General features: G+C 41.0%; 1 protein-coding gene across 1 annotated transcript in view; it reads right to left on the reverse strand.

Moving 5' to 3' along the window:
- Window positions 1-3,612: 3,612 nt before the first annotated feature.
- Window positions 3,613-14,873, reverse strand: part of ZCCHC24 (zinc finger CCHC-type containing 24) — a 148,813-nt gene continuing 137,552 nt past the window's right edge. Inside the window, exon 4 of the mRNA XM_066620232.1 lies at window positions 3,613-11,342. Within this exon, the coding sequence (XP_066476329.1) occupies window positions 11,229-11,342 (114 nt within the window). The 3' untranslated portion in view covers window positions 3,613-11,228. The remainder of the gene's footprint in view (window positions 11,343-14,873) is intronic.

Here is a 14,873-nt window from a genome sequence, read left to right on the forward strand (position 1 = left end):
AGCGATCAACAAAAAGACAGGCCTTTTGTAACTAACCACAACATAGAGTAGTGGTTCCAACCTGGGGGTCTCAACCCCCCAGGGCAATGGGAACCACAGTTTTCCCCGTTAAGGGGAGTGGCGAGTCAGTGATGACAGCACTTCCAGGTTTGCACCACTACAGCCACCAACAGAGGGGGGAAAAAAGCTGTTCTAGGGCTTACTTGTATGTGGTGATGACTGGAAATACCACAAAACCTCAGTTCTTCTTGCTGCTGCCGCCAGGTAAGTCCCATAACAGCTTTTTTTCTTAGTTGGCAGCACGAACTCAGAGTTGTTGTCACCACCGTCACAGCCAAAGGTGCACTATGCACATTCACTAGTTCCCTTTGAGTAAAGGTTGGGAACCAATGACATAGGCCATCGCCTAGAATTACTAGGTTGGACTTGAAAATGGCTGAGGGAAGGCCTAGGTCTTACTTCTGTGTACAATTCGGTTACTTATATTAATGTGGCAGGCTCCTGTTGGAATTCCTTGTACTCGGTAATCTGAATTTCAGATGTTAAAAAAAGTCAGCCTTCGGTGGTTTGAATCAGGAGGGGGATTTTATTTGACTTCAACATTTTGTGTATGCAAGAAGACTATTAAGACCGAACAGCAAGAATAGAAACAGACAGGTATACGCTTCCATCTAGGGCAGGGGTCTCCAAACCCCGGCCTGGGGGCCAGATGCGGCCCATGATAAGCCTCTACCTGGCCCACAGCCAGACTCTTTTCCCCTGAAAGCCTCTGGCCCACTCAACTGTACATGACCAGAGCTGTGCTCTTTTTGTGTCTGGAGGATGTTCTGAGAGCCAGAGAGGTTGAATGAATGAGCCCATTCATTCATTTATTCACTCATCTAAGTTCCATCTCTCATTTATTTATTTAAATTTTATATTTAAAATTTTTTTCCAGCCCTCAATACCGCGCCAGATATTTGATGCGGCCCTCTGGCCAAAAAGTTTGGAGACCCCTGATCTAGGGAATGAGGCATATTTATGGGACAGTTGAAGAGTGAGTGTCTGAATGTAAGATTTTTTCCTGTTTGTGAGGCTTCCCTGCAGGGGGAGTGGAGGTGGCCGGCCTGCACGGCCTTTCCGAGGGGGACCCCCTCGTGGAGACCTCAGACTAGTTCACCAGAAGCAAAGGGGGGGTTGTGTCACTCAGCTCCCCCTTTTTGGGTTGGCAGCTTTTGCCTGGGTCAGGAGCAGGGACTGCTGTCAGCACATCCTCCTGCCTGCTCTCCCAACTGCCTTGTCATCCCTGGACTCCTGGTTTATGTAGGGCAGGCCCCTCCTCTTCCCTCACAGGGGTGGCACAAAAAGGGTGTGTCTCTGGGACTGCCTTCCCCTGGGACTACCACAGCTCCTCCTCTTCCTTTCTGTGTCTCCCTCCCACCGACTCTCACCTCTTCTCACTGGGAGCTGCCAGGGTTGGTCCTGAAATGTCTGGGGAGGCTGCTGCCTCTGCTCTGGTCTCTACCTCTGGGGGCTGGGCTGGGCTGGCCCTGCCCACCTGGGTCCTAAAGCTCTGCAGACGACGTCGGGAGGTCCAGTGGCAGGCTCCCGATGTCATAGCGAGGTGCCCTGCCCGGCAAGGCAGGTCCCGGCTGGCTGGGTGGGGGAACGCTCCCCTTCTCCCTTGAGACGGGGGAGGGGCAGCTACCCGGCAGCCAAACAGCCTGCGTTCTGTCTCCCTCCTCCATGGCAGAGGGGGGAACAGGGGTTTTGGCGTGTGGGGTTCCTCCACTGCGCTTTGCTGCCCACAGGAGTGCCCAGGCAGTGTATGGGGAGGTGGCCCCATGTTCCACCAGCTTCCTCCCTGATCCTCTGGCCCAGAAGTCTTCTCCCTGGGTACGTTGGGGACCTGTGGGAGGAGGGGAACCCCAACACTGTTTTAGAAAACATGAACAGGAAAAGGAGTTAACTCCAATTGCACATAGAATCTGTATTTAATTTGCTTTTAAAAAATGCTCTTTGATTATGAAGGGCATGTTCATCCTGATCTCAGCTGTGGTGAAAATTTCTGAAAATTTCTGCCAGCCTTATCTGCCTTCATTCCCACCCCAACAGTACTATATGCTCATGTAGTTCATGTATACTGTCACCAGTCACCAAGTACACTATGCCTTGAACCTTGTTAACCTATGAAACTACCTACTGCCTGCACGGTTGAACTTCAAAAGCCTGCAAAACCTGCTTGATGGGGGAACAAAATAACAGTGGGACAAAATAAATCAACAATACCTCAATTCATGCAACTTTCAATTCTCTTAAACTTATAGTCTGCAATATGTACTATTACAGCAATTTATTGCGAGCTGTCTGTAGCTGCATGTTCCACAACTCAAATGTCACTTGAGCCAGTATCATATCTTAAATTGTGCCTGGTTTTATTATTGTCTATTGGAGTTTTTAAGATTTATGAAAGCTGAGTCCTGTTAGATTTAGGGACAGAAATAGCTTTGGACCATCCTTCTGGCTCGCTGATATTTTTGTATAATATTTTGCCTTAAACCAAAAAGTGCAGAGGAAAATGGAAAATAGCTTTTGGATGGAGGCAGAGGAATGGAACAGAAGAAGAGGGAACTCCAGTTTGTCCAAGGAGATCAGTTTAAGTTTGGGTTAAGTTCTTTCTTATTATTCTTTTAACATCAACCATCCTTAGAAAATTACTTTCTCTAAACCAAGGGCAGGCATTTTGTTCAGCTCTGAGGACCACCAGGAAAAACAGAATAGATGAACCTTGTCAGCCTCTGCTGTATATATTATTGCAGCTTCTAACTAGCATTCATATATCTTCTTCATGCTGCTTGTAGATGCCAAATTATATTAGCTTTTTATTCCAAAAATGGTGTTCTCAAACATGAAAATGTTGACCTAGCTCTGCAAATACTGTACTGTGATACTGTTCCTAGGGTCTCTGAAGTTTGAACTGTGAACTTTATTTATTTATTTATTTATTTATTTATTTATTTATTTATTTATTTATTTATTTTCAAAATTTATATCCCACAATTAAAAACATAAAATATACATAAAAGACATTAAAAACAATAAAACACAATAAAAACCTGGATCCCAAATTAAAATACATTCAAAAAGTGCCATGTCCCCTGGTGTCAGCATAAAAGGCCTCCCTAAATAAAAAGATTTTAAGCCCCCGCTGAGAACTGGAGTTCTCAATTCCAGGGTTAGGGAGTTCCACAGATGGGTACTTTGGGACTGAAACCCAGCCTAGGGAGCTACCATGGATTCTATATGCTGATACCTCAAAGCCCTCTGCAGGCATAGGAGTGGTATACAACACTGGCCCCTGCAATTGGCAAGCAACACTGTATAAAGCCTGGGAATTGGCCAGGCCTAGAATAAAAGCTAGGAGCCTAACATTTACCCTTCCCTGGTCATCAGAGTAGTATCTTCTGTTTCTTGTCCTTTAGCCAGCAGTTTGGTTCTTACTTTGGCTTCTAGCACAGATTTCAAGGACCCAAAGCAGAACTTGCACTCCAGGTCTGGATTCAGTAAGCTGCCCTCAATCCCAGCACAAGCAAGATGTAAGAAGCACTCAAAGGAACAAACCAGAGTACACCATTCTTTCTTTTTGCAATATTTTAATACAGCATTAAACTGCTATAGTACTAAAGGCAAGCCATATACTATTTGGCAAATAAGGCACATGTCGGAATGCCATTTTATGGACAATCCACAACAGAGGTTTGACAGCCCTTTAAACAACCCAGTTGAGCAAAGTGTCATCTTGGTGGTTGAGATAAGCCTGCCACCTCTGAGGCCTATGTCCATAGAAATGTGTGTGTGTGTTTTTTTAAGCTGTACAAGTTAATTACCAGTTACAGAAGAGAAAAATTATACAACTGAAACTGAAAAGAAGTCAGTGAGTACAGCTAGGTTTTTGTTTAAGTTCATAAGTAATTAAACTAATCTAAATCTGCAGAAATTAATATAACTGGGTTAGTTTTATACAATGTAGTGATTGCTGCTCTAAATAACCCTCTTAAGGGAAATGTGAGTTCAGTACAGGATTGAACAGACCTCCCATTTTAGCATGGTTTCAAAAGCAAACAAACAATTGTAATATAATGGAGCTATGAAACCATATAGCATAAAATGCATATAATACGTGCACATGCATATCGTATCATGCTATGAATTCTAAATAACAATAAACACAAAATGCCTACATCAATCTAACCCTCTCTTTCTTTGTTATGGCCACTGATTGACAGTATTGTTTAAATGCTAGTATTGCATTGTGAATCTCACAGTGTGGTGTTTTTGCAAATTGCGCTGAGCATCACCTTATAAAATGATGCCCTTTTCACCCGCCCTTAGAGATAGTGTAACGAAAAAAAACAACACACCCATTGATGTTGCAGAGTTTTTGAAAACAAAATAGCAACATTTTGGGTCATTTCACACATTACAAAGCAACAAATCTGAGTTCCAAATGAGTGTATGCTCAAAAAGCAGCTGTAGCCAATTCAGCTTTCTGACAAGTGAACCCAAATCATTCCTGTATGTTCAAACACTTGTCACATTCACTCTATGTTTTTAGGCATAGCATAAGGCTGGAATCCTATATACACCTTCTTGAGATTAAGTTCCACTGAATACAGTGGGACTTACTTCTGAGTAGATATGCATAGGACAGTACTATAGAAAAGATAGGTGTACACCTAAAAATGTAATGGTGTGAAGAGGCCCTGGAGCACTTACACTTCAATTTGCATTAGAGAATCTGCTATGTCACTAGAATGCTGTGCTGGCATAGCAGTAGTTGTATAGCCCTATTGTAAGCAGGACTGGGCTATTAGTGTGTCTTTCACAAGTTCATAAAGTGATAGTGTAATATTTGACTCTCAACAAATCGGTCATAGCTTTTCTAAAAAGACAATACTTTCCAAAATACACATATAAATAAACTGAATACACATATTAATATAAGATCTAAACACCTGAATAATATACTGGTTACTTAATACTGATATTTTCATCCAACGGAAAAACAACAACAATATGGCTTAAAGAATTGCAAGGGTTTTTTTTCTTCTTGTCAGAATTATGTACCAACTTTCATATAATATTCTATGTAGACAATATTTCCTTCTTAATGTAGTTCTGTTGCATACTTTATACAGACAAAAGCATTGTAAAAAAAAAGAAAAAAAGAAAAGCAAATTCCTTCCATAAATATTTTCTTGAGGATACACCCTTAATTTTGTATAATACTTAAGAAAACTCTTAGCTCTGTTAGTATTTTAGTAGAGAACCAAGGCCACCCTTAAAAGCTTCAGAGTTGTAAAAACACTTAAAAAAAACCAAAACAGAACAAACAATCGTTTTTTCAAAGGCCCTCAAATATATACAAAAAAGGTTATTGCAAAGAGTTTCCAGATAACAATTCAGTATTACAAAGAAATATTTGTAACCATTCAAAAATTTTAAACATCTAAAAAGATTTTCCAAAATACACACACGGTATTAAAAAAACAAAAACAGAAAGAAACTCTATGTCAAGTATACTCAAGATAAATACACATCTGCAAGTAAAACTGAAATATTTTGTAACGGGGTAAACATTAATATCAATTGACTACATCTATTAACTGCACACGATTGTCCCTTTGATATTCATCCTAAGAAAAAACAAATCTTCATTTGTATAGCTACGATTTCAGTCGGCTTACTGAGTGCTTCTGCCATTCAACAATATTTCCAGAGGCAGTGGTTTTTCTAGACATAAAACAGGTAGGCACTGAAATCCTGGCTGAGCATAGAATATACTGTCTTAAAGAATGACGCAGTGTGGATCATTCCATTAAGTTTGAATTAGAACCTGATGTCTGTTTGCTTAACTTTTCACAGAATTTGCAATGGGGATGACTTAGCACTTGCAATACTCCAAAGCTTTTATAGAGATATTCAGCTTAACTCAAGAATCTGTTGGGCATGATCCAGCAAATGGAAAAGAGTGTTAAGATCTGTCAATCTCAGCAGATAGAGAATACTGCCTTATACAGAATCAGAACACTGTTCTATAAAAACCTCTGACTGGCAGTCCCTCTCCAAAGTCTCAGGCAGAGACGTTTCCTAGTCCTGCTGCCTGAGAACGCTCTTTAAAGTGGGGGAATCTCCATGATTTATCCTAGAATCTTGTATATACAACCCATACGTACTGACCTGTTCCTTGGCCACTGAAATCTATAGATTACAGAAGTGCTTCATTTTGACTGGATTATGCTCAATAGCAATAGCTTCTCTAGTATAACTGATTTGGAAGCGATGTAACATCACAATTCTAAAGGCATTCATTAGAAATCACATTTTCATTTCAGTGGAACTTCCAAGTAAGTAGAATTAGGCTCAAAGATTTAATACAAATGGAGATTACAAGGGAGCAGTAGGTGGTAGGCGAAAAATGCAATTTGGTACACACTTTCTGGGAGTAGGGCTAGTAGGACTTACTGATGAGTAGATTTGCACAGGATTGCCCTATAACTTCTGTACCATGTAAAACACATAACATTTTTCCTGGGTGGATATTTTTAAGAACAAACCATATATATATATACCATTATACATGAAGTGCAGCATGAGAGTTTATTTTGTCATGGGCATAGTGTTGGGAAGCCAATGCCCCCTGTACACATACACAGGTACAGGTAATATTGGCACTGATAACACATGGCTGTGGGAATCGTTAATGAGAACCACGGTTACCAATTCACATCTAATGGGCAGAGTTCAGAAGGCTGCATATGGGCTTTCATGCATGGACCAAGAGGTTTGTAGGGGGCAGGAGACTCCATGGGGCAGCCCTTTGTACCACTGGAAAGTCACTTCTGGCTTTCTGAAAGTCACTTCTGACTTTCCATTCCTGGACCCTCCCAGGGTGGTATCCAACACAAGGTGTTGCAATCAGAATTAAAAATTGGGAAAGTCTCTGTGTTCATGCATAGAAGCATGCTGATGGGGCTCTTTGGGTACGGGCCTGTGTATTACTGTATATCAGCCTATAGGAAGGACTGTCTCATGCAAACTGAAATGTGCAAACTGCCCCCCCCCCACCTTGGACCCATCATAAAATGACTTCCAGATTTTCTAGCTGTCTTCCTTCCAAAGCATATTTTGTTTACATTCTCTGCGTATGATATAACAGCACTACATTTGTCCTCAAAAGGTATGGTATTTTTTTAAAGAGACAGATGAATTGCTACATGCGTTATTTTACAGGAGAACATATGAATCCTTTCCCTCGGCTATAATCTTTGCTAGTTAATATTGCTTCACTTTCCCACCTAGATTTGTAGTAGTGAAGAAATTACAGCTAATGGTTTCTGTAAGTGCTGAAGGAAAGATATTCTGGACAGTTTAGCATATGGCTTTCTTGAAATCATATTCTCTACATTATTCACTTCCTCCCATGAATTAACATTTAAGTTCAAGTTTTCAAAAGCCACCATTTATCTTTGTATGCCCAAGATAACAATTATGCTATTGTTTACATAGTCACTATCCAGCAATGAAATGGAAGATGAGTTAAAAGTCCCTAATTATCCAGGGTCCCTCTTCATTACTCTCCTTGTTTCTTTCTGCCTCTGATTCAAACCCATGGTCATGTAAACAAAGCAGAGAAAGAATTTTAGGATGCTTATCCTAGGATAATTGCTCATGTAAACAAGATCTGACATAGAAATCTTACCTTCAGCAACCAAGAGGTGATAGAGGATGTGTGGGGTGCTGCAGCCAGCACTTACAAATGCATCATTGCAGAGTGGACAGTCGTCCCTGCTGAAATCAACACCAGAGTGATGGTCTATTCAGCAGTCATGTCCATGCAGAGTGTGTGCTGTAGCACATGTGCACCATTTCCTCTATGACCTTCTGGCACATGCCATTAAGAATGGGAATTCCTCCCTCCTTTATCACTGTGCAGTGGCAGGTGGTGGTTTCACTTAGCAAACTACCTCACTGGTTCTCACTGATCCTTCACAATACGCTATGAGGTAGGTGTGGTGACTAATGTTATACCCACTTTATTGAGTAGAGACATTTCATAACTTGCCCAGATTAATACAGTTATCAGCAGGGTCAGGACAGAGTGAACAGATACAATGGAGGACAGAGTGCCTATACCTTTAATCAATGTATAGAAGATGGCATTTTAGCAGGTGCAACTCAACATGGAAGGGTTTTAAAAGCTGCACCTGACAAAATTCCCTCTTCTATACAATGGTTAAAGGTATAGGTGTTGTGCCTCATTGTATCAGGTCACCCTGGATCTGGGACAGAACCCAAAAGTCTTGAGCTTCCCCAGACCTCCCTATGCCTTATAAAGCACTAAAAAAAGTCACTTCCAGTTTTGACAAAAAACTGGAAGTTGCGTTTTTTCACTAGATACAGTCATTCTGAGCCTGGCAGAGATCTTGGGCAGATGCTTGCAGCCACTGCTGGGCTCAGAAAACCCTCCGGGGGGGCCACGTGGGGGACCCCGCAGAACCAAACCACAGTTAACTAGAACTGTGGATACAGGATCCATGGAAACGGGGACCCCCCTGTATTGCAAATTTTCAGCTTGCTGTGCATAGTATGGCATCATTCCGAGGCAATTTTGCACAAGATAATTTTACACCATTATTCCATTTTGTCAGGAATCTTTGAATTTAAACATCCTCACTAGATTTGTGATTACACAAAACTGCAAAGCTCCTGCAATTCTGTACAGGAACAAACGGTATTTGGAGAGCTCCAATCACTTCTTTATCTGTGCTTCTAAAGAAATACTTAATGCAGATTAAAAATTGCTCCGTATGTACTACTATACAAAGCAATTCCAGTAATACATTTGCTTCTGTATAACAAGGTTTCAACATTCTATTATTTCTTAAAGTTGGTGCAACCAATATTACGTTTTTCTCTGAATTATACAGTGATGCTTTTGGAAGGCAGAAAAATTCCTGTGTAATTCCAATGGCTACCCGGATGCATCTTTTGATCTTCTATAGGTTATTACAGTTGAAAACAGAACATGTCAGCTGTTTCCTGAAAGTGGCATAGGATATAGAATTAATAATTAAGGCTAATGTGCTTTATCAGTTAAGGCTTGGGGCAAGATTCCTCAGTTATTCACAGTAAATTCACCTCTGCCCATTCTGGTCCTAAATATTTCTACTAGCATATCTTGCTGCAGTGACGGAATAATGGCAGCCCTGCAGTGTCATGTGGCATAGTTTGTGACATCAAACTGGTGTAATAATTGGGTGCCTGCTGTATCCTAAGTAGTCGTGATATGTTACAGGAAGTCTTGTGATCAAACTTTGGTCTAACGTACAAGGGGGTGGCCAAATAGAAGTGTGCAAGCAGTGAAGAAAGTGAGTAAATTTCATTCCCATCCTTAAAAATAGCTTGTATAATGTTTTTTTTCTTCTTCTGACACTCTCTAAGTGCAAGGCGAATTCAGAAGCTTTGGGTCCCATACAGAGGCCACCAAGATATCTAGGCCACTGCCTTTCCAGTGGGTCTGACCCAATCACATGGAGATTCTCTATGCAGGACTACAAAACAATAGTGACTGATGATGCTGAGTCAAGACAGTCCCTGCTGTTCATATGGTTCCACCATACAAAGGCAATTTTTAGGGGTGTTACATATGACATGTCTTTTAGTAATGAATATAGGTAATGTTTTCCCCTAGAGCTCCATCGTGTTTAGTCAGTAAACTGTATCTGTCCATTTCTGCTCTCTTGTCATTACTGTCTGAAAGATGTCGATCAAGGACAATTCAAATACAAGTTTTGTATTAAGGCAATCATTTTGTTTAGGAGCTACTGTTACAGATGAGGGAAATCCCTAGGATCTATTGTTCAGGGAGCAATAAAGTATTCATGCACAAGTGAAGAGTGTATACTCACTTTCCCCAGTTAATATATATGGGGGAGGAACTGTGGAGCTGCTAGAAGCCTAGCATACTCATTAGAGAAGTCCCATCTCCTTGCAAGAAAATGTATAGTATCTCTGCTGCAGAAGATACAAAGAACCAAACTGTGCAGGAGAATATGTGATTGAGACTGATGAAAGCAGAGAAGCAGGGGATTGGACAGCTTGCTAATAAGATGGGGACAACAAAGTAGCATTTGTCCTGTTGGCTCTCTGAACAATGTTGGTTCCATGGCTCAACAATGATAGGAATTTTGACTGTTTCTTGCATAGCAAGTACATAGAGAAAAGAGAAACGCAAGGCTAATTGTGACAAGGGGATAGTGTTAGGTGAAAACAGCCTGCACAAATGCATGTATCCTAAAAGTGCTTGCTTGGAAGAAGGCCTGCAGGTTTCAGGGGCACTTACTTCCAAATAAACATGCTTAGGATTGCTGCCTAAGAAAGAATTCCTGATCGATGGTGACCCTTCTTGTTCCACCATTCCATTTCCGTGCAAACCACCACTCCCTCAAACAATTATTCACTTGTTCTTTTTAACCCTCACGTTCTAATACTCTGAAGTCCATCAAAAGTCTCACCTGACTGCTTAGAAAGCAAGCAACCTTATGGAACTTTCAGACCAATGCTGAAGTCAAGAAAATGAACACTTCCCCCCTTCGTTAACTCTGTGTCTAGCTAAGCCCTCCTTCATTTAACAACCCAACCATTTGATCAAATGACTGCAGAAGTTATTAATATCATCCATTTATATCTCCATGACAATATATACCTCTCTGGACAAACAATACCGTGATTTGTTTCACCTGGGCAGGATCCTGGAACTGTGTAAACAATCAACAGAAACCACATTAGTGATTCCATCATGAACGTGATGGGCCCAGTTTAGCAAGAACGACTACTGCACAGTCCCCATTCCCTTCAGTGTGACTTGGGCAAAGTGTTGTTCGTTCAAGCCTTGTGGATAAGAATGGAGAATGTACTGCAGCAGTGCTTGTTGGTCTGTGCCCTACATCAGTATCTTCTGTTTCATATTTAAAAACACACCATAGTCCTATAAATACAACTTGCATGTATGCACATACACAGGAAAAGGGTTACATTCTATTAAAGGTAAGGCATATTATTAGTTTACTGATAGGCAATATTGGCGACGGTTCTTATCTGACATTTTTCTCCCCCTTTCTTTCTTTTGACTATTGTCTGCTGCCAGAGGACCTCAAAAGGTAACAGCAGAGGTGATCCCTGTAGGTTTATTGCACACGGCGGCAGTAGTAGCCCAACACTTTGCATTTCTCACACAGATGCTGAGGGTGTTCTTTACTCTGATCAGAAACATCCAGGCCATCAGGCTTTTCCAGGGGTCTCTGTATAGGAAAAAAAAGCATAAGCATTACACATACCTATATACAGTAATTGCTTGCAGCTCTTTTTGTATGCATTTGAATCCAAGATAATATACAACCTTATTTTGACATTTTCGGCCCCTACTCTTGGAGCAATTTCACCAAGGGTTCTCTGTTGATTAATCACCAGATTGCTACTCCTTAGAGCTAAACTACACGGCACAACAAATGTACAGCTTTGGCCTTCTTCTTGCGTGTGTGTGTGTGTGTGTGTGTGTGTGTGTGTGTGTTAAACAGCACATACAGTGTTCACTTTGAATATGTGTTCATCTTGCTAAGGGGTGTCCAAACTTTTTGGCAGGAGGGCCAGATCATCTCTCTGACACTGTCGGGGGCCGGGAAAAAATTAATTTACATTCAAATTAGCATAAATTTACATAAACGACTATATTAGAGATAGAACTTATATGAATAAATAAAGTTATTTCAGTAGCTCAAGGCCTATAAAAGGCCTTGCACAAAGCAAGGCCAGCCTTTCCTTTGCTGCCACTGCTGCTTCACAAGTGTGAAACAACAAGCAGTGGAGGGAACCGTCATCCCGCAGCTCACACGAGAGGCCGAACAGTCACCCTCACACTGAGAGCAGTTGCGTCGGGCCAGCATGGGCTCCAGCAAGTCTCTGGAGGGCTAGAGGCTCATTGGAGACTGGGGTTCCTTGTGGGCCGGATTGGGAATCCCTGCGGGCTGCAAATGGCTCCCAGGCTGGGGTTTGGGTACCCCTGATCTTGCTTATGAAAACAGTGATCCCTAATGAGCATGAGATAACTTTCACTCAAGGGCTTCTGCACCAAGAACCCAGAACAAGTAATTCTAGAGTTGAAATGGGTTTCTCCAGATGGCAAGGGCACCCATGTGTGGATATTGTCTTTTTTTCCTGTCTCCTCCCCCCTCCTGTACCTGTCCCTGCTTTCTCAAGGGTATTGGATAGCCTTTCAGTGTTCTGTACAGATGGGAGACGGCCAGGATAAATAACTTCAGCAAAGGACAGAAGAGTACAAAGACCACATAAGAACATGAGTGCAGACATTTGTATGGGAACATATCTGGCACTAGTCCTTCATGTTAAGGATTGTGCGACCATACTCATAGGCTTGCAACCAAACTTATTACCAGGCTTTGGGTGCAATAATCCATACAGATAATAAAATTCATCTTTTCTTGGAGGAGAATATGGGTTATCTTGGTGCAAAATTTTGATATATATATATATAACACAGAGTACACATGACCTTAGTTATGGGAAAGTGAGAGATGGTCAAATCCAAAAATCTTCCTACTGCCGCAATGTATGTGTAAAGCTGCCAAACCTCTAAGGAAATAGAGTCCATGCAGATACAGTACTGCTAAGTCACTTTCAGATTCAGAGAGTCAGAGCTTGTGGGCGCAATCCTAACCCCTTATGTCAGTGCGTTCCAGCACTGGCATAGCAGTGCCAATGGGACATGTGCTGCATCCTGCAGTTGGGTGTCATTCACGGAGGTCTCCTCAAAGTAAGGGAATGTTTGTTCCCTTACCTCAGAGCTGCATTGCCCTTATGTCAGTGCTGGAAAGCACTGACATAAGGGGTTAGGATTGCGCCCTTTCTCTTTGCAAAAAGAGTTACATTCACAGAAAAGCTCTTTCCACAAATGTAATGTTGCTTCCATGAACAAAAAAACTCTGCTCCACAAGCACAGCCGTAGGTTGGGATTCCAGCCACATCCCTTTGGCAGGCCCCAAATATTTTGTCATGCACATGGCTTTGCAGTGAAAACAGTTAGCTAAATGAATTGAATGCATTTTTTTCTGGCAAATGTTAGGCCTAACAAACTTTATTTTAGCACTATTACCAGATGACCTTTTATGAAAATCATACATTGTTTCCATGATGTTATACAGCATAATATACGCTTCCTGCCCACCCCAGCCCACTGCCTGAAAAAAAGTTTTCAACTGGTCTCATGGCAGAGCCAGCCCTGGAATTAGCATTCAATACATGATTCCTCCAGTGTGCATCATCCTGAATACTGTAAATATATTTTAACTAAGTAGTTAAATATCTGAACTACAACTCTAAAAATTATATTCATTAGAGAGTATACATTGTTTTCCCAGAGCCACAATCATTCAGTATCCAGTTGGTTGGCTTTTAATTAATTCTCAAAATGATGACCAGAATGACTGAGCATCACCTAATATAAGGGCTTTCCTTGAAGTCAAGCACCGCATTGTTCTAAATAGACCCATTGGTGATAGAGAGGCTTATGTAGGGTTAAGGGAAAAAATTTCCCAAACACCACCACCATAGCACAGCACCACCCATTTTCAAATGGCTGCATGCTATGGCTGGGAAATGGATAGGATAGAACTTTTACACAACTTGATAAACAACTTTACTTCCACTGATGATTTAATTTAAAAAACATTTGATCTTTAAAGATAATGTTTTTGAAAGAAAGTTCCCTTTCATTATTTGCTTCTGCTTTAACAATAGGTTTTATCCTGACAACTGTCACCTTTTGAATGGGTGATGAAGGGACCAATCCTATCCAATTTTCCAGCACTGGTGCAACCACAATGCAGCCCCCAAGGTAAGGGAACAAATGTTCCCATACTTTAAGGAGGCCTCTATGACTGCCACCCCACCACAGGACACAGAGCAAGCCCCACTGGCACAGCTGCACCAGCATGGGAAAATTGGATAGGATTGAGCTCAAAGGCTGCAATCCTAACCACACTTTCCTCCGAGTAAACCCCATTGAACAAAATAAAACTTACTTCTGAGTAGACCTGGTTAGGCTTGTGCCCTATATTTAATTTCCTGTGTCTGTCAAACAGCTTTCTGAGAGCTTTTGGAATCTGTTGTTATATAATCTAATTATTACATTTTTTGTCTAGTCCCTGGTAACAAGACTGAGGTCAAAATATCATTCTATATTCCCCCCTCGTATAATTTTTTCTATTAATTTGTATTGGTTTTTAACTTTTCCCCATTTTTTTTTTTGCAAAAAATTGGTAGAGAATATAACAAAATGAAGACCCTATTCCAGATTTAATGGATCCAACATGTTGTTTTCCTTCTACTCTTTCCAGAATACCACACAAGGATATATTATTCTATACAACCGTATTTGCTCCTGAAGTTTAGCATACAACTGCTCCCCCTTTTAAAGTCATTTTACCCAACTTTATCTGCTCGTCTGATGGCTCTTTCTGAATAGCCTTATCTTTTTTCCCCTGATAAGTCTATTTTATTGTTTGTCAGGCATCCTTTCCTCAATTTTCATCTGCTATTGCATTTTTTTTAATAAGTGCAAACCTTTCTAGTTAAGATATAATATATCTGTTCCAACATTATTCTTGGCATTGTTTCTTCACCATGTTCAGTTTATTTAGAATACAAATCTATTTGGAGAATGACTTGCCATTTTAACTGGCAAAATGATATCGAGTTGTCAGATCTTTTTCCCTCTGTGCCTCTAATTGTTGATAATATCACAGATCATCAGAACC

This window comes from Tiliqua scincoides, chromosome 3 (assembly GCF_035046505.1).
Source record: "Tiliqua scincoides isolate rTilSci1 chromosome 3, rTilSci1.hap2, whole genome shotgun sequence".
NCBI classification, from domain to species: Eukaryota; Metazoa; Chordata; class Lepidosauria; order Squamata; family Scincidae; genus Tiliqua; species Tiliqua scincoides.